This window comes from Sorex araneus, chromosome 3 (assembly GCF_027595985.1).
Source record: "Sorex araneus isolate mSorAra2 chromosome 3, mSorAra2.pri, whole genome shotgun sequence".
In the NCBI taxonomy this organism is placed as follows: Eukaryota; Metazoa; Chordata; class Mammalia; order Eulipotyphla; family Soricidae; genus Sorex; species Sorex araneus.
In genome coordinates, this window is record NC_073304.1 from 11170913 (window position 1) to 11195884 (window position 24972).

General features: G+C 59.0%; 2 protein-coding genes across 3 annotated transcripts in view; one reads left to right on the forward strand and one right to left on the reverse strand.

The window, feature by feature from the left end:
• The window catches only part of NRDE2 (NRDE-2, necessary for RNA interference, domain containing), a 36117-nt gene extending 24302 nt beyond the window's left edge, over positions 1–11815 (forward strand). The window contains exons 7-14 of one of the 2 annotated variants that reach the window (XM_055131639.1): positions 1707–1840; positions 4867–4987; positions 5840–6015; positions 6494–6880; positions 7727–8640; positions 9398–9536; positions 10689–10760; positions 10859–11815. In XM_055131639.1, the coding sequence (XP_054987614.1) occupies positions 1707–1840; positions 4867–4987; positions 5840–6015; positions 6494–6880; positions 7727–8640; positions 9398–9536; positions 10689–10760; positions 10859–10984 (2069 nt within the window). In that variant the 3' untranslated portion in view covers positions 10985–11815. The remainder of the gene's footprint in view (positions 1–1706; positions 1841–4866; positions 4988–5839; positions 6016–6493; positions 6881–7726; positions 8641–9397; positions 9537–10688; positions 10761–10858) is intronic. The other variant, XM_055131640.1, reaches the window with a different exon arrangement.
• Positions 11548–24800, reverse strand: PSMC1 (proteasome 26S subunit, ATPase 1). Its single transcript, XM_055131641.1, has 11 exons — positions 24744–24800; positions 19906–19959; positions 19064–19160; positions 17184–17308; positions 16635–16820; positions 16427–16555; positions 15181–15277; positions 14481–14670; positions 13819–13970; positions 12463–12617; positions 11548–11890 (listed from the first exon to the last, which is right to left on the reverse strand). Exons 1-11 carry the CDS (start codon positions 24744–24746, stop codon positions 11756–11758), a joined length of 1323 nt encoding a protein of 440 aa, XP_054987616.1. The 5' UTR covers positions 24747–24800; the 3' UTR covers positions 11548–11755.
• Positions 24801–24972: the final 172 nt, after the last annotated feature.

Genomic DNA, 24972 nt, shown 5'->3' on the forward strand with positions numbered 1-24972 from the left:
ACCACAGGCCTCCCCTCCTGCTGCTGCCCCGCCGCCCTCCCCCCACTGCAGCAAAAGGTGCACGCGTGTGTGCATGTGTGAGCCTGTGTCTGAGTGCATGTGTGTGCTGTTGTGCGGGTCTGTGTGTGCTGCTATGCACGTATGTACATCTGTGCATGTGTGTGTACATGTGCCTGCGTGTGCACTGCTGTGCACGTGTGCGTGTGCATGTCTGTGTGTGCACTGTGCATGTGTGTGTCCATGTGTGTGTGTATGGTGTGCTCATGTACTGCACATGGGAGGCCCCCACACAGGGCTCGGGTGTGGCCTTCTGCTGCACCCCCGCAGTGTAGACTGTTCCCAGTCATGAGATTCGGGAGGTAGCATATGATTTGGTTGATTTTGTCATTTTGTGCAAAAGAACAAAATGTTGCTGGGTACGTTTGAGCTCCACCATCCTCAGGTGCTCGGACAACCGTGTCCTGCCAGGGTCTGCTCGCCCGGAACCCCCCAGTCCTGCCCCTCAGGGGCTCAGCCCCCCTCCCCCCCGCCTGCCTGGGCCTGCTCCCCCCGGCCCCTCTCTGGCCCTCAGCCTGGCCCTGACTCCGGGCTGGCCTTCACTGTTCTCTCTTGCTGCCCGCCCGAGCCCCGCGTGTCCCCGGGCGGCTCAGGCTGATCCCGCCTGGCACATGACGGGCTTTCATTTTATTGTTTTATTTTTTAACCCCCAATCCTGCTGTGATACCCTTTCTTACCCACTAAGGGCTTAGATTAACTGCTCTAGAAATCATAAGTGTTTTTCACGCTGGCATGGTCTCATTTTTGATATCTGTGACATGCCCCGTAGTTTCATATTAGCAAATGGAATTGTACCGTGAATTGAACCTTCCAGACGGGCAACCTCGGTGTTTCTAGAAGATGCTGCGCCAAGGCTGAAAACTGCGGGTGAGCAGTGCCACCTAGTGGCCACTGCCAGCGGCGCTTTGCTGTCCAGACAAACCCGCTGCAGCCTCCTCTCCTGAGAGGTTCTGACCGACAGCTGGTTTCCCGTACTGGGGGCCAGCGTCAGAGCAGCCTCTCACCTCACCTGGTGTCTTGTGTCTAGTTTTTATTGCTAATATTTCATTCTTGGGGGGCTGGAGCAGTAGCAGAGCGGGGAGGGCGTTTGCCTTGCACACGGCCGACCCGGGTTCGAGTCCCAGTATCTCATGTGGTCCCCCGAGCACTGCCAGGAGTAATTCCTGAGTGCAGAGCCAGGAGTAACCCCTGTGTATCGCCGGGTGTGACCAAAAAAGAAAAAAAAATTTCATTCTCGGGGCAGGAAGGGGACCCCTGGTCTGAGCACAGCACTGTGAGCCTTTGAAGTGTGTGTGTGTGTGTGTGTGCGTATGTGTGTGCATATGTGTGTGAGAGACTGTGTGTTTTGTGTGCACGAGAATATGTGCATGTGTGAGCGGCTGTGTGAATGCGTGCACGTGAGTGACCGAATCTGTGTGCACACGTATGTGTGGCTGTGTGAGTCTGCACCTGTGTGTGTGCCTATGCCTGTGTGCCTGTGTGTGAACATGTGTGCGAATGTGTATGTATGAGTGCACGCGTGTGTATGTGCATGAGTGGCTTGTGAGCCTGTGCGTGCGTGCATGCGGTCGTGTGCACGTGTGTGCACGCACACACGTGGGCGACTCGCCGGCTCCGGCTGACCTCGCCCCGTGTCCCCCTGCCCCCAGCGCTCTTCCTGCAGCTGTGCCACTTCCTGCGCCAGGCCGGCCACACCGAGAAGGCCGTGTCCCTGTTCCAGGCCATGGTGGACTTCACCTTCTTCAAACCCGACAGCGTGAAGGAGCTGCCCACCCGGGGCCAGGTGCGAGCCTCCCCCTCGCCCTTCCTGGGGGGCACAGGCGGGGGGCTGGCAGGGTTCCGGAGCTCGGGCCAGTGTGGCAAGAATTTTCCCTTGGGATAGAAAGACAGACTCACGGCCGCCACTTTTCCGTGCGTCCCCGGTGTAAGTGGGCGCCCCCCAGGGTGGCCAGGGAGCCTGCCCTCGGGGCGGGGGTCTCCCTGCCGCTCAGGAGGTCCGGGGGCCACTCCCGGCAGTTCTTGGCCAGCCAGGCAGAGGCTTGATGGAGTCTCAAGGATGCGGTGATGCTGTTTCGAGTGCGGGGGGTGGGGGGGTTGTTGTTTTTGTTTGTTTCACTCTTTGGGCCACACCTGGCGAGGTCAGGGGTCACTCCTGGCGGGGCTCAGGGACCATACAGGATGCCGCAGATCGCCCCCCAAGATACGGGGATGCTGGGTCGGGTCGCTTGGCTGCCTTGGTGGTGGCAGAGCCTCCAGGGTCACACCCAGCAGTGCTGCAGAACTCGGGTGCCTGGGATCAGGGGGTCTGCGGAGACACACGCCCTGCCCTGCCCATCCCCTTCCCTCCCTTCCCCTCCCCCTGTCCCTTCCCCCTCCCCTACCCATCCCCCCTTAATCTTCCCCCTCTCCCATATCTGCTGGAGTGGCTGAGGGTGGGTGCCCGCTGTCCCCAGGCCCAGCCGCCCTTTGAGGTGACAGGAGACGGCCAAGGCTGGCGATGATGTGAGCGACGCACAGGCCCCTCCCCCAGAGCCGTTGTCTGGGAAACACGTTCCCTGGGCTCAGGGGCCGCCGTCGCCACCTAGTGGGAAGTTCGGGGATCGCGGGCAGACGCTGGAGATGAGTTAAGTTCACGACAAGCCAGGCGTCTCCCTCCCTCGTCTCAGACAGACTGGGTGGAGGATGGTTGGCCGGTGACTTAACTCATCCTGACGTGAGTTAAGTCACCGGCCAACCATCTGGTCTGACGTGCCAGATGGCCAGAGCGGCCTGGAGGCATGCTGTGCTCTGTCCTGGGCATTTGCTGTGCTGCAAACGTGCTTCTTGGCCCCGTCTCTGAGCAGAGAGTGCAGGGGGGTCCCAGCCGCTGGTCTCTCCCGGCCGCGCGTGCGGGCAGAGGGGGCCCTGCAGGACCGAGGCGCGTCCGGAACTTTCCGACTGCCGTGCTCGAGGCGCGAGGGCCTGCCCGCGCCACCCTCTCGAGATGCTTTTTACTTTCGTTATTTATTTGTTGGCTTTGGGGCCGCACCCAGGGGTGCTCAGGGGTGATCCGGGCTCTGCACTCGGGAATTGCCTCAGCCTGTACTCAGGGGACCATATGAGGTGCCAGGAGTTGAGCCCAGGTCGGCCGCATGTAAGCACGGCCTGCCCGCTGCACAATCTCTCCAGTCCTGAGATTTATTTTTTATTATTTGTTTTGTGTGGGGGCCACACCTGGTGCTGCTCAGGGGTCACTCCTGGCTCTGCACTCAGGGCTCACGCCTGGGGGTGCTTGGGGGACAGTACGGGGCGCCGGGGATCGATCCCAGGTTGGCCAGATGCAAGGCGAGCACCTCACCTGCTATCTCCCCGGGCCTGGGGTTCACTCCTACCTTAATGAAGTTGGGGGGGAGCCACAGCTGGGCTGCCCAGAGGCTGTTAGCCCCTGGCTCAGGGCTCCTGGGCACCTGCAGCGTTGTCGAGGGGGCGGGCCTGCAGCGCCAGGCCCGGATCTAACAGCCCCCCGGGGGGCTAGAGTGATAGCACAGCGGGTAGGGCGTTTGCCTTGCACTCGGCCGACCCGGGTTCGAATCCCAGCATCCCATATGGTCCCCGGAGCACCGCCAGGGGTAATTCCTGAGTGCAGAGCCAGGAGTGACCCCTGTGCATCGCCGGGTGTGACCCAAAAAGCAAAAAAACAAAAAAACAAAAACAGCCCCCCGTGGCCAGCGAGACCTGGGGAGGGGCGCTTGGGTCGCACCGGGCAGTGCTCAGGGCTTACTCCCGGCGGTGCTTGGGTGGGGGGGACCATATGTCAGTGCCGGGATTATTCAGATTAGGGGCAGCACCCTGGCCCCCTGCCACCTCTCTGGCCTACTCGCCTGGAATTTTGAATAGCAACAGCACTTGCCCTCTCAGAGACCTCACCAGCACCGTGAACATCCGGCTGCTTCCAGAAAGGATGGTCCAAGGAAGGGGGGCGGAGAGAGGGACGGGGGGGGGGGGGGGGGGGAGAGGGAGAGGGGAGGGAGAGGAGGGAGGGAGGGGGAGAGAAGAGGGAGAGAGGGAAGGAGAGAGAAGGAGAGGGAGGGTGAGGAGGGAGAGAGGGAGAGAAGAGGAGGGAGGGGAAGAGAGGGGAGGGAGGGAGAGAGGTGGGAGAGGAGAGAGGGAGGGAGGGAGGGAGGGAGGGAGGGAGGCAGGCAAGGAGGGGCCCGTAGGTCCAGCTGTCTAACAGCTCCGACTCTGTGTTCCTGAGGGAGGGAGCCATTTCCGGTGTGTTGGTTTTGTAGTTGCGGTTGTGGGTCACCCCCAGTGGTGCTGGGGCCGGGACCCCCCAGCTTTCCCGTCCCCCTGCCGAGCGCTCTCCTCCCTCCCCCCTGAGCGAGGACCCGACAGTGAAGCGGGGGACGCTCCTCCTGGGCGCCGGGTGCTGGGGTGTGGCTGGCTGGAGGCTCTGCTGGGCTCTCCCTGGAGTCCCTCGTGTCCCCGTCACACGGCACTTTCCTGGTCCCCTGCTCTCCCCCAGGAGCCGGGTCCTCGCCCGCGCACCAGGGCCCCACGGGCCAGCAGAGATGCCCGCGCCCGCCCCCCCGCCCACAGCCACAGTGCGCCCCTGGCTGGGGTCCCCGTGCCCCCACCCCACCCCGCAGTCCCGGGAGAAGCGGGACTTGGGTGTCAGGGGTCGGGGCACTGGGGCCGGGCTGTGCCCCTGGTCTGGCTGGATGCGCCCGGCAGACCCTCCGCCCCAGCCTCTGGTCAAGGAACCTGCTCACTGCCCCCGCCTGGTGCCCGGGCCGTGCCCGCTGCCAACCTCCCGCCCTCGGCCTGCAGGTGGAGTTCTTCGAGCCCTTCTGGGACAGCGGCGAGCCCCGGGCCGGGGAGAAGGGAGCGCGCGGCTGGCGGGCGTGGATGCACCAGCAGGAACGCGGCGGCTGGGTGATCGTCACTCCGGGTAAGGCGGGCGAGGGCTGCACTGTACTGGAACGTTCCAGAAGCATCGGGACATCAAAAATGCTCTCCGAGGGCGGTGGTCTTTATTTATTTTATGTTTTTTCTTTTTGGGTCACACCCAGCGATGCTCAAGGGTTACTCCTGGCTCTGCACTCAGGAATGACTCCTGGCGGGGACCATATGGGATGCTGGGAATTGAACCCGGGTCAGCCGCGTGCAAGGCAAACGCCCTCCCCGCTGTGCTGTGGCTCCAGCCCTGAGCCATGGTCTTACAAGACACCTGCCGGCCCCTTTTCCTTCCTGGGGCGTCCGAGAAGGTGTCCTCGTGCGTTCCTGGTCCCAGCGCTGTCTCTGCATGTGGGGGTCGGCGGGAGTTTGCTCAGCACTGCAGACCCTCGGAGCCTTTGAGAGGCATTTATGCTTCCAGGAGTACTCTAAAGTTTTTTATTATGATTTTTTAATTTGGGGGCTGCACCCAGTGGTGTCCAGGGATCACTCCTGGTGGGGCCGGGGGCACCATACGGGGTGTTAGGGATCAAACCCGTGCCAGCCGTGTGCCAGGCAAGCAAGGGCTGTACTATCTTTCTGGCCCTGTACTAGACTTCCAGATCAGGCACATTCCCATCACTGCAGAATGGTTTCTTAGAACCTTCTAGAATATTCCTTTCCTGCGTTGGTGGGCCCAATGGCACCGGCGGTCAGAGGCTTGCAGAGTCTGCAGGCCCCTGGGGGCCGGGTGGGGGCCCCTGGGTTCACGCATCCCAGGTCCAGAGGACCCCCAGATCTGACCCGGCTGGCCTCGGCGCGGGCTGTGCGGCCACTCAGCTGAGCTGACCGGGTCCCTCCCGTGCAGATGAGGAGGAGGACGAGGCGGACGACGAGGGCCCGGAGGTCCGAGACAAGACCCTGCCCCGCTGGCAGCTCTGGCTGGCGGCCGAGCGCTCCCGGGAGCAGAGGCACTGGCGCCCGTGGCGGCCCGAGAAGAACAAGAAGCAAAGCGAGGAGGACTGCGAGGACCCCGAGAGGCAGGTGTGTGGGGGCCCCGGCCCCTCCCTCTCGGGACCCCTGAGGCTGCCTGGGGAGCAGTTTGGGGCGCGGGCAGCCCCGTGGGTGGGTCTGGTGGGTGGAGGCAGCGGAGTCCCGGCCTCTGCTCCCAGCCCAGCCAGCCGCTGGGCCTCCGCCCGCCAGGGCCTCCAGGAGGGCCGCGAGAAACCAGGGCCCGCCGCTCGCGCGTCCCTTCTACCCAGCCGCGTCCCCGGGGCGGGTGTTTCATCTTCTGGGCGAAAGCACACGGTGGCCTCCGTCCACCTCCCCGTCAGCACCGGCCACAGGGGGACGGATCAGGGGCCTCGCATGCGTGCTCTGGGCCCGGGTTCCTGGTCCAGCGGGCAAGGGGGAGCCTCTGCCTGACCTCAGCCACTGGCCCCCGGCCCCACCCTGGGACCCTCAGGCAGGGGAGGTGCCGGTGGCCCTGAGGGCAGCCCGGCCCACTGGTCTCTCTCGGCAGGTGCTGTTCGACGACATCGGGCAGTCTCTGATCCGCCTGACCAGGCCCGAGCTGCGCTTCCGGCTGGTCACCGCCTTCCTGCAGTTCCTGGGCGTGCCCTGCGGCGCCCGCCCGCCCGCCGCCTGCCTCGCCCTGGCGCTGGACGAGGCCGACCTCTTCGACGGCGGCCTCTCCGACGAGCAGCCGCTGACGGCGCCCCAGCCGCCCTTCTCGGGCGTGGGCTGCGTGGGCCGCACCGACCCGCTGGGCAGCCGGCGGGGGGCCCGGGGCCACGGGCGCGAGGGCGAGGACTTCATCCGCAACCTGCTGCACCTCCTGCTGCCGCTCTTCGCCGGCCCCGAGCGGGCTCAGCTCTGCCTCGCCTGGCTGCGCTACGAGGTGGCCAAGGTGAGGGCGGCCCGGGGGGTAGCCGGCGGGGATGCGGGCCTGGGTCCAGCTGCGGGCACCTCTGCACGTGTGGTGCCCGGGAGCAGGTGTCTGGTGTGACATGTGCTGGCATCTGTGTTGGTGTCTGATGTCACACATGCTGGTGTTTGTTAGCAGGTCTCTGTGAAATGTGGGGGTGTCTGATCTCGTGTGCTGGTGTGTGTGTTAGCACGTGTATGATCTCACGTGTGCTGGTGTCTGTTAGAAGGTGTCTGGTGTGACATGTGCTGGTGTCTGTGTTGGTGTCTGATGTCACACGTCCTGGTGTCTGTTAGGTGTCTAATGTGACATGTGGTGATGGCTATTAGCAGGTGTCTGATGTCACATGTGCTGGTGTCTGATCTCACATATGCTGGCATCTGTTAGCACGTGTCTGATCTCACACGTGTTGGTGTCTGTTAGCACATGTCTTATCTCAGATGCTGGCACCTGTTAGCACGTGTCTGATCTCCCATGTGCCGGTGTCTGTTAGCACATGTCTGATCTCACACATGTTGCTGTCTATTAGCACGTGTCTGATCTCACATGTGCTGGAGTCTGTTAGCACGTGTCTGATCTCATGTACTGGTGTCTGATCTCACATGTGCTGGTGTCTGTTAGCACATGTCTGATCTCACATGTGTCTGATCTCACATGTGCCAGCATCTATTAGCACGTGTCTGATCTCACACGTGTTGGCGTCTGTTAGCACGTGTCTGACCTCCCATGCACTGGCGTCTGTTAGCGCGTGTCTTGTTGCACACCTGCCGGCGTCTGACCTGAAGTGCTGAAGCCGAGCGCCCGGCCCACTCTCCCGCCTCCCGCCAGGTCCTCTGGTGCCTGCACACGAAGAACAAGAAGAGGCTGAAGTCTCGGGGGAAGAACTGCAAGAAACTAGCCAAGAGCCTCCTCAAGGAGCCGGAGAACCGCAACAACTTCTGCCTGTGGCAGCTGTACGCGCACCTGGAGTGGCTGCTGGGGAACACGGACGACGCGCGCAAGGTGTTCGAGGCGGCGCTGGGCGCGGCGGGCGGCCGGGCCCTGCAGGACGGCGGCGTGTGCGGGCTGGGCCTGCTCTACGCGCAGCTGGAGCTGGAGCTGGGGCTGGCGCCCGAGTCCCGCGGGCCGGCCGCGGCGCGCGCCGCGCACATCCTCACCAGGCTGACCGAGAGCGAGCCCGGCGCGCCCGGCCCCGGCCCCGCGTCCGCCGTCCCCGTGCTGAAGGCGCGGAAGGCGTACGAGCGCGCGCTGGAGGCCTGCCTGCAGGAGGAGGGCGCCGCCCCGGGCCGCCTGGCCAGCGTCGCCGGCTGCTTCATGCTCTTCCAGTACCTGACTGTGGGCATTGAGGCGGCCGTGCGGGTCCACGACCAGGTGAAGGCGCAGCTGGGGACCCCGGGGCCCCCCGCGGGCGCCGGCCTGGAGGACGCGGCCAGCCCCGGGCGCCCGGGCCCTGCCCTCGAGGCTCTGGCCCTGATGCACACGAACCTGCTCCGCTTCCACATGCGGGTGGGCGTCTACCCGCTGGCGCCCCTGCGCGAAGCCCTGGCCGGGGCCCTGAGGCTGTACCCGGACAACCAGGGCCTCTGGCGCGCCTTCGTGCAGGTGCAGAACAAGACCCACAGCGCCAGCAGGACGCGGAGGTTCTTCGACGCCGTCACCAGGTCCTCCAAAGCCCTGGAGCCCTGGCTGTTCGCCATCGAGGCCGAGCAGATGAGGAAGAGGCTGGTGGAGAGCGTGCAGAGGTAGGCGGGGCCGCCCTCCCCGCCCCGCCCCGCCCCGCCGCATCCCTGCCTGCGGGACCGCCTGGACTCCCGCGCTGCATCACCGGCCGCCACTCCTGGGAGCTGGACCACCTGGAGCACCTGGCAGGGCGTGGACCAGACCCGCAGGGCCACCTCGTGTCCAGCTCTGTCCTTGCTGGCCGGGGCGCTTTAACCCTGGAGTCCCCCAGCCCATCTCTGCCCAGCCGTGCAGGGGTGTCGAGATGGGGGGGGCGGGGGGGAGGAACTCACCGAATGGACAGAAGGGGTCACTACCTGTGGCATCCCCTCCCCCACCTGTGTGGCAGATGATTTCCACATGATTCTCTACTTTGATTCCATTCGATATTTCGACGAGCCTCTGCTTTCTCCAGGGCTCCGCTCGCTCAACAGGGGGCCCTGGAGTTGGGCGCACGTGCTGGGCCCATCCCCTTCCTTCTGGAATCTTCCCTGTGGCGCCAAATGGTGCCCCCAAGTCCTTCATTTTTCTGCCCCTGCGGGTGCAACTCTCCCTTCTTGCAGGGAAGGAGGGGATAGGATTTCTGTCCCAGCAGGGGTGAGACCTCAGCCCGGACGCTGCACGCACGCGCGCGCGCACACACACACACACAGACACGCACACACACATGAACATACAAACACATACACACAAACACACAGAGACACACAAACATACACAGACACATATACACATACACACAAACACACACCCCGCCCCGCCCTGGTCTGTGTCTTGCAGGGTGGACGGCAGGGAGGTCCACGCCACCCTCCCCGAGAGCGGCCTGGCGCACCGCATCCGGGGCCTGTTCGAGAGCGCCGTGCGGACCGAGAGCGGCGGCCAGTGCCCCCTGCTCTGGCGGATGTACCTGAGGTTCTTGGTAAGGCCTCGCCCCCGACCAGCCCTCAGGACAGCCCTGGGGGGCCAGGGACATGCTGGGAGGAGTCGGGGGGGCCACTCGGGGCTGACCCCTGTCCTCTGTCCATGGGGGCCTCAGACGCCACGTCCATCCTTTGTGTGTTCATGTGACCCCAGTTCCCGGTGCCCGGAGTGGGGGCAGCCTTGGGGCGTGTCCTGACTTCCTCCGCGGTGTCCAGACCTCACCACCCCCGAGGTGTCCCTTCCTGCCCCGCCAGCCATGGTGTCCAGTCCTGTCCTTCCCCCGTAGTGTCCAGTCCTCCTCACCCCCACAGCAGTGTCCAGTCCTGCCCGCCCCCGCGGTGTCCAGTCCTGCAGGCTCCTGAAGGATGCCCCCAGGTGCCCGGCGGGCTGTGGGATTTTCCTGGAGTCGGGTCAGAGGGGTGAGGGACAGACACTCGTGCCTGTTTGAGGCTCTGGCCTCAGGAGGGGTAGGCGCGGCCACGCTGGAGGCCTGGAGGCGTCTAAATGCCCGTGGGCCTCCCGATGCTGGGCAGAAACAGCGCCGCTTCCCCCAGGCCCCGGCCGCCCTTGCAGTCCTCTCAGTACTGTGTTCAGGTTTTTTTTTTCTTCTTTTTTTCTTTTTGGGTCGCACCTGGTGATGCTCAGGAATTACCCCTGGTGGTGCCCAGGGGACCATATGGGATGCCGGGGATGGAACCTGGGTCGACCTCGTGCAAGGCAAATGCCCTCCCCACTATACTTTTGCTCTGGCCCCGTGTCCAGTTTTCTTTCTTCCCTTTCAAGGCAGGAAGGTGTTAGCTGGGCCCGTGTTCTGGGAGGACAGAGTGTTTCTGAGGCTCCCTGAGGGGGTGGACAGGAGCCCCCGGCCACCAGGAGGGGAGGGGTGAGCCCAGGCCGAACGGTGCAGTCCCATGCCTGCAGGGGACGGTCATGCTTGAAAGAAGTGAGGTGGGGTGGGGGTGGAGACCAGGGCGAGGCCGGGGGTGGGGAGGGTGGAAGCCAGCAGGAGCCCAGACCCCCGCAGCTCCCTGGGCTTGGCCGGCCTGGGGCCACTGGGCACCGCTGGGTGCTGTTAAGACCCATTCCAGTGCAGGGCTGGCTTCCGGGCACCTCCCCGCCCCTCACCCTCCCGCGCTTCTCCCCTGCTCAGGTTTCCTTGGGGAATAAGGAGCGGAGCAAAGGGGTGTTCTACAGAGCCCTTCAGAACTGCCCGTGGGCCAAGGTAAGCGGCACCCCAGGCTCCCACGGGCCCTGCCCCACGCAGCCCCGGCCCGGGCGTGAGGCCTCGGTGCTGGCTCTGAGGCCCGGCTCTCCGCGCAGGTGCTGTACCTGGACGCGGTGGAGTACTTCCCCGACGAGATGCAGGAGACCCTGGACCTGATGACGGAGAAGGAGCTGCGGGTGCGCCTGCCGCCGGAGGAGCTGGAGCTGCTGCTCGAGGACTAGGCGGGCCGCGCCGCCCCCCTGCCCGCCCGTCTCGTGTGACCGACACACCGGCTTGTATACATATCGTGTATGTGCAAGCGTATCTGTGTACAGACGAGAATCGGGGCTGGCGCTCACGGGAGACACGGGAAAACCTGGCCCGCCAGGGGCGCTCCGGTCTCTCTCGCCAGCCGTGGGGGACACGCGTGTTCACAGCCCCGTTTATGCCGTGGGTTCTCAGGCAGCCGGCTGGAAGCGTGCATGTCTGTCCCGTCACGGGTTAGGACCGCAAAGGACTTAGGTGAGAGGAAGAAACATCACGGTCTTCCTTCAGACCCGGCTCATGTGAGGGCCACGCTGACCCCGGCACCACGGAGCCTGTGCGCTGCTGAGTGTGACCGCCACAGTGCCGCCACCTCTGGGACTGCTGAGGCCCCGGGCGTGTGTCCGTCCCGTGTGGCGGCCGCCAGGATTCTGCACCTGACCTCGAGATGGTTCTCACGAGCTGTTTCTTGGCCACAGCCAGACGTCCCTGCCCCAGAGGGCGGGGGGCCTACACTCGGGCGCGTGGGTGAAAATCGGGCGACAGTCTGAGAAAGACACTTTATTGTAAGAGCACTGCGCATGCCCGGTGGGCAGCCGCAACCATGCTGGGAAGGTACACGGACAGTTGCGCTAACAGAGACCAAGAGGACCCGCGGAGTCCCCGGGACAACCTCCCCAGTCCCCCGCCCACCACCCGTCCCCAGGGCTGGGATAATCAGCCCGACTGCTCGCGGCCGCTCCACTTCACTAGAGATACAGCCCCTCGGGGGTGCCTTCCTGCTTTTTATAAAGAACATTTTCTTTCGACTTTTTGAAATCTTCATTTGTCACTTTCATCCTCCGTTCCCTCAAGGCCATCAGACCGGCTTCTGTGCAGATTGCCTGTAAGGACAGCATGTTCAGAGTGAGACGCTGGCGCTTCAGTCCAGCGATTCAGGGAGGACCCAAGACAACCAGACTAAACTCTGGGACAGTTAGTCTTCACACTGTTTCTGGCTTGTTGGTTTGGGGCCACACCTGGCTCGGGGCTCAGGACACTGTGTGGTGCCAGAATCAGCCCAGGTTGGCTGTGTCAAGAGAAACACCAACCCGCTGTCCACTCTCTGGAGGTCCTGAGCAGTGCAAAGAAAGGCTGAGAAGGGGCGCGGCCTTAGGTCGGTCAGTTCCCAGGGCCACCCAGAGCGCACGTTCACAGCACTTGGCCGGATCAAAGAGGACGGGTGTGTCAGTATTGGTTCTTTGCCAAATAAAAGAACCCATGAAACGTGATAGACACATGGCTCGGGCCCGGGCAAGCACTGCAGGGGCCACGCTCGGTGCCCAGCCCATAGCTCTAAGGTGGGGTACCCTAGCTGACCCTCTGTCCCCCATCTGGGATGGAGCAGCTGCAACGGACAGCGGCCTTGGGTGGTCTGTGGTGTTTATCGCACGTGAGTCGAGCACACGGGCCTCACCTTGATGTCGGCCCCCGAGAGGTCGTCTTTGGCCATGATCAAGTCGTCCAGGGTGACGTCGTCGGCCAGCGTCATCCTGCTCGTGTGGATCTGGAAGATGCGCTTCTTGGTCTTCTCGTCGGGCAGGGGGAACTCGATCTTCCTGTCAATGCGGCCTGTGGACACACACGGCTCAGTCCCCGCGGGGCCCCACGGGAGCCTGAGCTAGCCTTCAACAGGAAGCGCGTGACCACTGCGGGGTGTGTGGGGGGGACACCCCGTGGCAACTCAGGGGCTATTCTCGGCGTGATGCTCGGGAAACTGTGTGGAGCCGGGCGCTGAGCCTGGGCCTCCTGCAAACTCCAGGAGACTCCGCGACCACTCGTGCCTGAAATGCTGCTGCTGCTAATTTCCAAACTGAAAATTACATCTGAATTCATCCCATTTAAGGGGAAGTCTCTGCTCTGGAAATGAAAATTTCCTGACTGCAAATAAAATACTTTAGTCTATTAAAAACATTTTGGAGTAAACACACTGGTTGACTATTTCCTTAGGTGCTACCAGCGTAAAAGATAAGCTGAAACGATCCTCTTTTTTTTTTTGCTTTTTTGGGTCACACCTGGCAATGCACAGGGGTCACTCCTGGCTATGCACTCAGGAATTACCCCTGGCGGTGCTCAGGGGACCATATGGGATGCTGGGAATCGAACCCAGGTTGGCTGCGTGCAAGGCAAACGCCCTACCCGCTGTGCTATCACTCCAGCCCTTTTTTTTTTTTAAGGGGGGGAGGGTTTCAGGCCACACCTGGTGATGCTCAGGGGTAACCCTGGTGGTGTTTGGGGAACCATATGGGATGCTGGAAATCGAACCTGAGTTGGTCGTGTGCAAGGCAAACACCCTACCTGCTGTGCTATTGCTCCAGCCCCCTGTACTAATTTTTTAAAATCGTACTAAATGTCTTTAAATTTTGGGGTCACCTCCAGTGATACTGAGGGGCTGCTCCTGGCTCAGTGCTCAGCAACCATGTGGTGCCATGGATCAAATGCACGCCTCCTGGATGTAAGTGGGCCTCTTGTGCTAGCCTACGAGGTCATCCCGCTAGTTCTCAACGGTTCCAAATCTCTGTGGGGGCTGTTCAGTGCTGGAACACGCATGCACCTGCTCTGTCATGCCCCGGGCCTATCCGTACAAGCATCTTTAGAGAAAATGCTCCTGGGCTTAAAGGGACATGGGAAAGCAGAGGGGTCCCCGCAGCATGGTCTAACTAGCACCTCCTGCTCTTTCCCGGAGTCTCAGGGACCTTCCGTAAGCTGCTGGTCTAAGCCAGTTCTCTCTGGTAAGCGGCAGTGCTGCACCTCCCTGCCGGGGGCGGCTGACCTGGCCTGATGAGCGCCGGGTCCAGGGTCTCGATCCGGTTGGTGGCCATGATGACTTTCACGTCTCCCCGCGAGTCAAACCCGTCGAGCTGGTTCAGCAGCTCCAACATGGTTCTCTGGATTTCTCGCTCCCCTCCAGAGTTGGAGTCGTATCTTCGGAAGGGAAGAGGCACAGGAATGAAGACACAACCGAGCTGCTCACGGGCCACTCCGACGCCGGCACCGGGCGCCTCTCAGGGAGCCCACCCCGGGCTCCACCCGGCCGTGAGGGGATCGGGCTCGGGGCCTCGCGCATGCCAGACACGTGCTCTGCCCCTTGAGAGCTCGAGACCCACCTCAACGTGGGCCTCAGGGCGACCTCCACCCAGTGCCCACCCAATGGCCTTCCCGCCGTGATTCTAGTGTACACACCTTCCCCAGACCCTCCGGGCCAAGCTACTCTCGCTGCAGAGGCCAAACGCCTCACAGCACCCGCCTCAGTGCAGAGACCAACTACCACTGCCACGTCTGCAAGGTTCACTTCCTGGGTCCCCAGACACCCGCGGCACCTGCCCGAGCCTTGGCAGAGTCCCGGGGCCTCGCTTGGGTGACGAAAGCAGGGTCGCGCACCTGCCGGCGGCCAGCAAGCAGGGGGAGGAGCATGGCGGGTAGGAGCGCGGTTACCGTTTTGTCCCGATGGCGTCGATTTCGTCAATAAACACGATGGACGGCGCGTGCTCCTCGGCGACACGGAACAGCTCCCGCACGAGCTTGGGCCCGTCCCCCAGGTACTTCTGGATCAGCTCCGAGCCCACCACCCGCAGGAAAGTGGCCGACGTCTGGTTTGCTACTGCTTTGGCCAGTAAGGTTTTACCTGTTAAAGAAGAGAAAAAGACAAAAAAGGGTCTGAGCTCCAAACCTCCGCCAGGACACCGGACGCGGCTGTAAGAGCGGCGGCCCGTGTGGGCAGAAGGCCGTCACGAGCAGGGTCCCCGCTCCCGGCAGGCGCAGGAGCGCCACAGTATCGGGACGCTTGGCTTTTCATAGTAAGAAAACTTTTTTTTTTTTCAAATTACTAAAACATTTTGCTAAATTTTAACTTTTCTCCTAAATTCACCATAACATCTGAAAAAAACTGGGTTATTCATACAACTCCGCGTATTCAAGTCAGCCACCTAGACCAGGCTAGAGCAGCCAACTGCTCCAGTGAGACCATCCGTGGGAAGGGACGCGCCCGCCTCCTGAGGCCCCTGCTGAGGGGCCACAGCTGGGACCAGCCGGGACCCTGTCCCACTTGAGAGCGTCGGACACGCCCACACGAGAAGCATCCCCCTCACGCGACAGGAATCACGAGCAGCCACGGCGAAGGGCAAACCATGCGTACCTGTGCCGGGTGGGCCGTAGAGAATGACCCCCTTCGGGGGCTTGATGCCCATCTCCTCATAGTACTCGGGGTGCGTGAGTGGGAGCTCCACAGATTCCTACAGACAACAGACTGCATCAGAATAGGAAGGTGACCCACCCCACTCTCTGGCGCTAGAAGCAACGGCCATTTCCATGACAGCAGGACCTCCTGGGATGTCCATCCCAGGCGAGGTCCCAGCACCCACCCCCTTTCGCTCCCCTAGACATCTGCCCCGAGGCACATTTAAGCCCTTAATGAGCGAGGAAAAGGAGCGTGGGAAAACTAACGCACTTCAGTCCGACTACAGACACAACCAGGTAAGTTCCTGACAGTGGTGACCACTTAGGGACATGATGGCTCCCCAGCAGGGACCTGTGACAGAGCCGAGCCAAACAGAGTCCGACCGGCACCGAAATCCCCGGAGTGCGGGCCTGCAGCTGTCCTGAGCACCTCTGGGCCACCCGCGCCCTCGCCCCAGCCCACACGGCCCTAGGGCTATCCAGGTGACCACAACTGGTCAACAGTATCCTTCACGGACACCGAGAGGATCACGGGAGTGAAATGAGTCACAGAGAGGCAGACACAGAATGATCGCACTCATTTGCAGGATATGGGGGAAAAAAAGTATAAAACTGATCCCCCAAATGCAGTAGAAATGAGGGCCAGGAAAGAGGGTTTTCACAGAGGGGAGGGCAGTCAGGACAGAGAAGGGCCCACGATGATGATGACAGTTGGCAATGACCACTCTGGAAAAACTGAGTACTGAAAGGAGGGCAGGTGAGATGCACGATACCCTTTCAGCAACTACTACAAACCACGGTGCTGAAAAGGAAAAGGGGGGGTGGGGGGGAGGAAAGAGAAGGAAAGTGTCTGCCATAGAGGCGGGGGAGGGAAACTGGGGACACTGGTGGTGGGAAATGCACGCTGGTGAAGGGACGGGGGTTGGACCTTAATATAACTGAAACTTACTCAGGAACAACTTTGTAACTGTGTTATCTCACGGCGACACCAAAAGCCCCAAAACAACCCTGTTCATGCAGCAGTCACTGAGCACTGCCCCTGGCTGCCCGGGGGCTGCTTCTCCACGGCGGGATTAACAGACACAAGGGCCGTGACAGGCAAGCAGCGCGGCAGGAATGTCTGGTCACTGCAGCACCACCACCGTATCTGGCGCAGGGCCGCGCCCGCCAGGGGGCTGCAGGAGCCCCTGCTGGCTGGGACCCACCTTTATTTCCTGGATCTGGTTGTCCAAGCCCCCAATATCGGCGTAGGTCTCCTGGGGCGCCTTCTCCACCTTCATCACGGTGACCAGGGGGTCCGTGTCATCCATCAGCACCCCGATCACGGCGTGCACCTGGCGGGACACAGGGAGCGCGTGAGGGCCCGACGGGGGCGAGAGGACGCGGGGCAGAGGAAGCGGAGACGCCACTGACCTTGTGGTTGAGCAGGACGGAGCAGCCGGGCTCCAGCAGGTCCTTGTCCACGAAGGAGAGAATGCTGACGTAGTGCTCTGAGCCCACAGACGTGGACACGATGGCGTGGTTGTCATCTATGATCTCCTCCAAGGTCCCCACGGACATTGGGGTCCCCCTCAGGTCATCCACCTTTGACCTCTCCTCCTACGGAAGGCCGTGGCGAGAGGAAAGCAGGTGAGACCTCGAGGGAGCGGGCCCCGGGCTGGGCCTGGAAGAGGTGCTTGTACCAATTTTTTTTTTATTATTTTAAAGTAGGGGCCACCCCCAGGGGTGCCACCCCTGGCCACAGTTTCCCGGCAGTCAGTGTTCGGGGCCTGGTCGTGCTCCAGGAACCATGCTGTGCGGGGTCACGCCCAGGGCAGGTCAGGTGCTACCCCGGGAAGCCAGAACAACTGATGCTTTTCAAAGGAAGCTTGTGATTGGGCGAAGTGGAAAGGGTTCGACTGCCAGGCCGCACCTCCTCACTGAGAGTTTGATTCGTGTCAGGCAGGATTAGTCCTGGCTTACCTCCTGTTTCTCCTCCAGAGGCTTCATCTGTTCCTGATTCCGAATGAACTCCTCCTCCATGAGAAGGTAGTCTTTGATTCTCTCCAACTTCAGTAATTTCAACCGGCACTGGGTGTGAGGGGTCACTGCAATTAAAACACAGAGTGCATTTCTGAAGTCCTGATGAATTCATTCTTAGGAATAAAAAAAAAAAAAAGTCAAGACTCAAACATCGGGAGACTTTAGCTGAACAGACTGAACACTTCAGAGTCTGGTGACCCTACGCGAGGGAACACTGAACAACCAAGGGGACACGTCAGAAATAAAGATGACGCGCATGAGCTAAAGGGTCCACGCCAACCAACTGCCCACGGCCAGAAGGATCCGCGAGAGACACACGAGGCAGCCCGTGCTCTTCCACAGGTGCTCATAAAATATACACTCACAACTTAGTATACAGATGGCACCCACTAACTATTCACCAAGTCGTAACACTGTGACATTACGACTAGTAACACTGGAGCAAGCGTGTTTTCCCCACATTCCTTTCCTCTGATTAGAGGTTTCACACTGCTCCTTGAGAACTTGACATTTATTTGACAAGTCTGCCACTCATGTGTGGTTTCCGCGTCTCCTGACTTACTCACAGGTCTCGTCTCCCCTATGGTTAAATAAATATATCCCTGATTTCTCATTTATTTTTATTTGTATTTCTATAACCATCTGGCACAAAGGGTGGATTAATTCAAAATTTCTCTCAATAGCAAATGAAATATGCCAATCATCTGGAGTAAGCAACCCCTCTCATCCACAGTAACGGAAACGCCTCCTCTGTCACCTCCTAATAACTGTCCATGGGATTTGACTGTTTCTGGACTTTCTACTTTCTTCTCACAATCTGATGGTCTAATCTGTATTGGGAGCACACGGATTCTCTCATCAGTGAATGGGCCTTCTTAACAGGCCACTCCGAACCAAGCGGTATTTTCATTTCAGCAAGCAGGGCCTGTCTGGAGGGGAGGAAGTCTGAGGGAGAAGCAGGCAGCAGAGAACGAAGTCTTGTTGGTAGAGGGAAGTAATGGGCAAGCGTGCCCTTTTCAGAAGAACCCAGAGACTGAGGCAGGGCAGGGGGTGGCAGGGAAGGGAGTGGGGCAGAGGCCAGAGAGGGGGTCTGGGCCAGGTGACCTGCTTCCATTCGGTCTGTGTTCAAAGGGAGTCCAGGACTTGACATTCAGACTTGGCTTGACATAATTTCTGATACAAGAGCATCCCATTTCCTCATGAAATCAATGTGCTCCTAGGTTATTCAAGCTGAAGTTTTCAAATCTCACACTGTCCTTTGTTTATTTTGGTTTGGGGGCCACACATGTGACTGTACTTCTGGCTCTTTGCTCAGGGATCACTCCTGGCAATGGATTCTGTAGGAGTGCAGAGGATCGAACCCAGGTCAGCTGCATGCAAAAGCCCCACCTCTCCAGCCCCTAACACTGTATTTTTAATACACTGTATTTACAAGCAATTAGTGGACTTTTTTTTTTTCTTTTTGGGTCATACCCAGCCATGCTCAGGGATTGCTCCTGGCTCTGCACTCAGGAATTACTCCTGGCGGTGCTCGGGGGGACCGTATGGGATACAGGGGATCGAACCCAGACGGCTGCATGCAAGGCAAATGCCCTACCCATTGGACTATCACTCCAGCCCCTTAATGGACTTTCTTAAGCTGAGACATAATTAAATACTGTCCACAGTTACAAATTCAGCGTGGAGGACGTGGTTCACAAGTCAGTGAGGAGAGTGACAGAGCAAGAGTTACACACATCCCTTATCTCCTGGCCCGCACCCAGACCTCGAAACTACACACAGACCGTCCCCGCGCGGCAGTGCCAGGAGACGCGCCCTACCCAGTGGCAGCTTGCTGGCAGCATCTGGTCCCTTTGTTTTCTTCTTCTTCTTCCCCACTCGAGTTGGTACAGGAGGTTCGTATTTCTTTTTCTTGTCCTAGGGGTTTTAGAACAGCCGGGGGACGGGGGTGGGGGAGAAAAACCAATCAAATGGAAATCCTATTAATGCACTAACTTATTTCTGTAGGACAACCAACGATTTCCAATGATTTCCCTTTTAAGATGCTACAAAAAAAACTGGAATTTCTTTTATAAAAAAAAATCAGGTCTTACATTCCTATCACATTACTTTGTGAGTATAACTTTTTAAAATTTTAAACTATATACAATGATTATTCCATGAGAGGGAGTGAGGTCAGAATTCAAAGTTTATATTCAAAGTCTGGTGCTGGGTCACCTGAGAACTCTTCAGAGCTCAAGATATTCAATACTACGTTACAGGCAATTAACACTTCTATAATGTTACTATTTACAACAAGCTTAAATTTCTTAACTCATAAATACCTATGTGATAGCTACACCAGTAACTCACTCCAGAACATGAAAAGGCTACTGCAGCTGTGGGCTAGGCTGGTCTAATTTCAGGGGAACTTATTTTGCAGTTTAAAACTGATGAATCCTCAGAGCTTCTGATGAACTGCATGGTCACACCTTTTCGAATTTACTCATATCACACATGTTTGGCCTTTTAAGAAAATTAATTCTGTAACAGGCGCCACCTGACAGAGTTCAAGGGACGGTGCAGTGCTGGGGACGGAACCCGGGCCCCCCCTCATGCACGGCCTGTGCTTGGCCCTGCAGCTCTCTTCCTAGGTCCTTCCTGTGCAGTCTGGCTTATTTACCTTGTCATCCTTCTTGCCACCTCCAGGACCATGTCCCCCGCTTTGGCTTTGACCCTGAAAGAGAAATCAGAGATATCAATTTAGTTATCACTCCAAAGCAGCAGCCTTACTGCCCGGTGATTCTGCGACACCAACATTCCTCGTCACTTGAACATTTTGGGACTCAAGGCACCTTTCGGGGGCCGGGGGGCCGCTTCAGCAGGAGAGCACGTGCCCAGGTGAGTGGGCCTGGCCCTGACCCACGGCACGGCCAGCAGGCCCACAAGCCACACCCCGACCTCCACCCATCCCTTTGAGAAAGGTACGGGGTTTGAAATAATATCAACTATTTCACTAAAACCACCAAGAATGTATTTGATGAAATTAGGCCACAAACGTTAAATCATTTCTCATAGTCAATTATCATTTACAACTGATTCCTTATTACGATCCAGAAACTTGTTTCAACAGCAACACACACCTCACATCACCGAAGCCCCAGAGTCTAAGCAGCTCTTGTTTATTCGAAAGGGGAGGGGGTCAGGGCCACACCTGGTGGTGCTCAGGGCTCAATCCCGGTCCTGTGCTCAGAGACTAGTCCTGGTGCTGTTCAGGGGACCGGATGTGGGGCGGGGGGATCACGCCTGGGGTCAGCCGTGTGCAAGGCAAGTGCCTTACCCCTGTACTCCGCCTTGGATAGTACACTCCTGGCACTGATTTTGGGAGCTGAATCGCATTAAGGAATTTGAGCACGTTTGCAAAGTATACCACACGAGGAATCGCCTCGCGCTGAGACCCAGTCAGAAAAGAGAGGACACCAGTGGCTGCGGGACGCGGAGAAGACGGAACTGCCACGCAGAGCAGATGGCAACGCGAAAGGCTGCGAACGGCAGGGAAAGCAGTCGGAGGGCCCGCAGGAAGTTCCAATTCCACTTCGAGACTGATTTGAAGGAAACAAAAGACCAAGCACCAGCTACGCACACCCCGGGATGCTGTCCTCTGGCTCGGGGCTGGGTAAGAGGCCACGCTGCCAAGACCACACACAGCACATTCGAACACGCTGAAAGGTCACTTCAGAGAAGGGCAGAGAATCCCGACGCTTGCAACAGTATGGCGGGGCCTGCGGGGCCTGGCACTTGGTAAAGGAAATCAGCAAAGACAAATCGCCGTGATTCCTTTCGTGTGGTCTCTTCAAGACAAGGCTCCAAACAGCCCACAGGTCCAGGGAACAGACTGGAGGTTGCCAGAGCAGAGGCGGGAACTGGTGGGAAGGGTCGAAAGGGACAGACTCCCAGCGATAAGCACGCCAAGGACAGCGTGGGGACCGCAGAGAGCAGCACTATACTGCGGTGTGGGAGGAACGGAAAGAGCCTCAACTCCTCGGCACGCGACAAGACTTTGGGCCAGACGAGAGTACAGCAGGAAGGCACTGGCCTTACACAGGGGTGACCCAGGCTCAATCCTCAGTACCCCAAATGGTCCCCCAGGCCTGCCAGGAGTGATTCTTGAGCAGAGTCAGGAGTAAGCCCTGAGCACTGCTGGGTGCAGCAAAAAAGGGGGGGGGGAAATTACAGTATGTGTGATAATGATGCAAACAAACTTAGCACAATCTGCAATACATACATTTATCAAATCACTGTGGATTTTAAAATAACAATGCCATTGGTGGGGGGATGGGTACTTGACCATTGCACGACTGAAATGCAAGCACGAAAGTTTGTAAGTCTGTAACTGTACCTCACGGTGATTCACAAATAAAATTTTTTTTAAAATAATAATAATGTCAATTATAACTTAATTTTTAAAAGCAATATTAAGAACTCACTGGGATCTCTGCGTTTGAAATAGACCCTTTAGCTAGAGGGTATTGCTCAGCACAGTAATAACTCAGGAATGAGGGGGTTTTGTTTGTCTGGGGCCATTCCTGACAGTGCTCAGGGATTACTCCTGGCTCTGTGCTCAGGGATTATTCCGGGTGATGCATGGGGAATCATACGGGATGCCAGGGAACAAACCCAGGGCAGCTGCATACAAGGCAAGCACCCCATCCTCTTTCTTTTTCTCCAGCTCTAGAAACGAGGGCACTTTAAACACCAGAGACGGTGATACCCGATCAGAGGGTCTTAATGCCCTCCAATAATTTCCACAGGTATCTCATATAATACATCATGTTGCCAATACAGAGGGTCAGGACAGCGGGTAAGCTACTTGCTGACTGCTGACCAGTTTTTTTTTTTTTTTTGGCTTTTTGGGTCACACCGGGCGATGCTGAGGGGTCACTACTCCTAGCTCTGCACTCAGGACTCACTCCTGGCGGTGCTCAGGAACTATATGGGATGCTAGGGATCAAACCCGGTCGGCCTCGTGAAAGGCAAATGCACCACCCACTGTACTATCGCTCAGGCCCCGCCAACTGGGTTTCAATCTCCATCACCACATACTGGGTCACCTGGGAACCGCCAAAGGTGACCCCTGAACACAGAGGCAGGAGTAAACCCCGAGCACTGCCAGGCTTTGATCCCCAGTGAAAGCTCATGTATCTGAAGAGCAGAGGTCGAATACATTTCCCCACTAGCAGGATTCTTTGTACTTTTCCTTGAGTGAAGGAAGAGCTCTGAGAAACCGAGGAACAGAATGTCACACTGAAATGGACTCTCCAAGGCTGTGGATGGTTACTTTCACCTCTGAAGGCAGGAAACTGGATGTCTGGGGCAGCTAATATTTGGGGGTGCTATGAGCTATATTCAATCCCTGAATGAACGATTTGAGACTCTTCCTGTTCCTGGAGCAAGCAGATATCATTGGGCTGCACTAGCTGACAGGGACAAATGGAGACGTTACTGGCGCCCGCTCGAGCAAATCAAAGATCAACTACAAGTGATACAAGTAAAGTGATGAGCCGTACTGAACAGTTTCCTCGGCGGTCTCATTAACTCCACACAATTCTCTCAGTGCTCCTATTTTCCAGGCAAGGAACTGGCACAAACGGGAAGCACCGCAGAACTGGTTGGCCCAGGGGCTCAGCTGCCTGGGGAGACCCGTCACTGTCACCGTCTGGAGCCTTGGGGTCCCACTCTACACAGCGGGGCTCTCACGAGTTCCTACTTGGTCCCGAAGACACAGGCGCCCATGTAAGACACTTAGCATCTCCGCTCTCGGGAACTACTGGTCACACAGCACTACTCACGGATAACCAGCATCAGCATCAAGATGTTAACGGGCGGCCCGGTTACCCGTTCTGGGCTCCGATGGAGTCCAGCCACTCTTGCCCGCGCTTATCACAATCAAGGCCTGCGGCCCTTTTGGACCCTCAGAGCAGAGCTCCACTGCTCTGAATCCTTATCCGGGTCTTCCTCAGACCCCAGCCTCTCACCCCAGGCCCCCAGCTCCTTTCTCTGCTCCCCCAGCAAATGACAGCGGGTGACCTTCCCAACTTCCTTCTTCGAGAACTGGTCGCGGCTCCACAGCAAATCCTGGGCAGTGCCGCGCCCCTGGCCCTTCCGAAAGCGGCTCCAACCTTTCCAGGCTACCATCTTCCTTTTCCGAGACGGGCAGACCAGGCCTCAGTGGAGGGTGCTTGCCTGTGTGACCGTCTCGGAGCAGGGCCACATGGAATACTTTTGGATGCGCGGTGTCGGCAGGGGTCCACATCCTCCCGCCGACCGGGGAAGTACAAAGTGCTCCCCGAGGTGGGGCTAGCACAGAGTCGGGTCTCAGGGTCTCAGGCACGGCCACCTAAGGTGCCTCATGTGACTCCCTTCCTCCCCTCTGCCAAAGGGTGGGTGTGATCCTCAGGGGGGTCACGGGTCCCCTGCAGGGAACGTCAGGAGCAACAAAGAAACATAGCCAAGAGCAACGCCAGCTCCTGTGCCTGGGGGTCAGCCCGAGCCCCACACGGCACAGTGGCCTGGGGGCGTGGGGGGGTGGCCCTGTTGGCCTGGTGGGCACTTCCCTGGGCAGTCCAGGTGGCCAGTCCAGGTGGCCAGTCCATGTGGTCAGTCCAGGGTCCCCGACTCCATGGCAACAGTGCGGGAAGGGGCCTCAGGGACAGAAGTAGGGGCACTTGCACACACTGTGCACACACCATACACACACACACACTGCACGTACACTGTACAAACACATTGCACACACGGTATACACACTGTACACACACTGTATACGCTGCTAACACACCCACTACACACACTGTACACACACTACACACAAGAATGTACAAACACACACGCTGTACACACACTACACACAAGAATGTACAAACACACACGCTGTACACACACTGAGCAAACACACACTATACACATACATACCGTACGCTTACACTGTACACATACACAGTATACACTGTACACTCACGCATCACACACACACTGTACACACACTGCACACACACCTACACACACAGTGAGCACACGCATACCATACACATACACACCATACACTCATACTGTACATATACCCAATACACACTGTATACTCACACACACTGTGAACACACACCGTACACACACTGTGAGCGCACACACCGTACACACACACCGTACACTCACAGTGAACACACACCGTACACACACCGTACACACACACTGCACACACTGTATACTCACACACACAGTGAACACACACACACACACACACACACACACACACACACACGTCCTCGCCCTGCGGGGGGAGGCCCGGCCGCGCCCCGGGGACCCCGCACCCGGCTCGGGGCCCTTGGCCGCCCCCCGGGGGATCGCGCCGCGCCCGGAGGACGAGCCCGGACCCCGCTCGGAGCCCCCCGGCCCCCGCCCGGCCCGCGGCGCCCCCGGACGCCCGCCCGGCCCGACCCCCGGACGAAGCCCTGAGTCACTCACCATCTTGCCTCGGCTGCTCCCGCGGCCGCTGCCGGAAGTGCGGCCGCCCCGGCGGCCCGTCAGAGCGGAAGTCGCGGGGCGCGCTACGGAAGCCGGGAGGGACCAAATCCCGTGCGCACCGAATCGCGCTTCTGCAAATACCTTGGGACGATCTAACGCAACTAGCACGATGTAAAAGCTCTCTATTTAACTTAAGAGGGAAAAAAAAAAGGGGGGGGGATTTCCTCGC

Excerpts from the sequence above, each read along its gene's own strand:
- PSMC1 (XM_055131641.1), bottom strand. Across the intron at positions 17,309-19,063 it reads TGCCAGCAAGCTGCCACTGG|TGACCCCTCACACCCAGTGC; the intron begins GTAGGGCGCGTC and ends TTTTAATTGCAG. Across the intron at positions 13,971-14,480 it reads GACGCCATCGGGACAAAACG|ATACGACTCCAACTCTGGAG; the intron begins GTAACCGCGCTC and ends TCCCTTCCGAAG.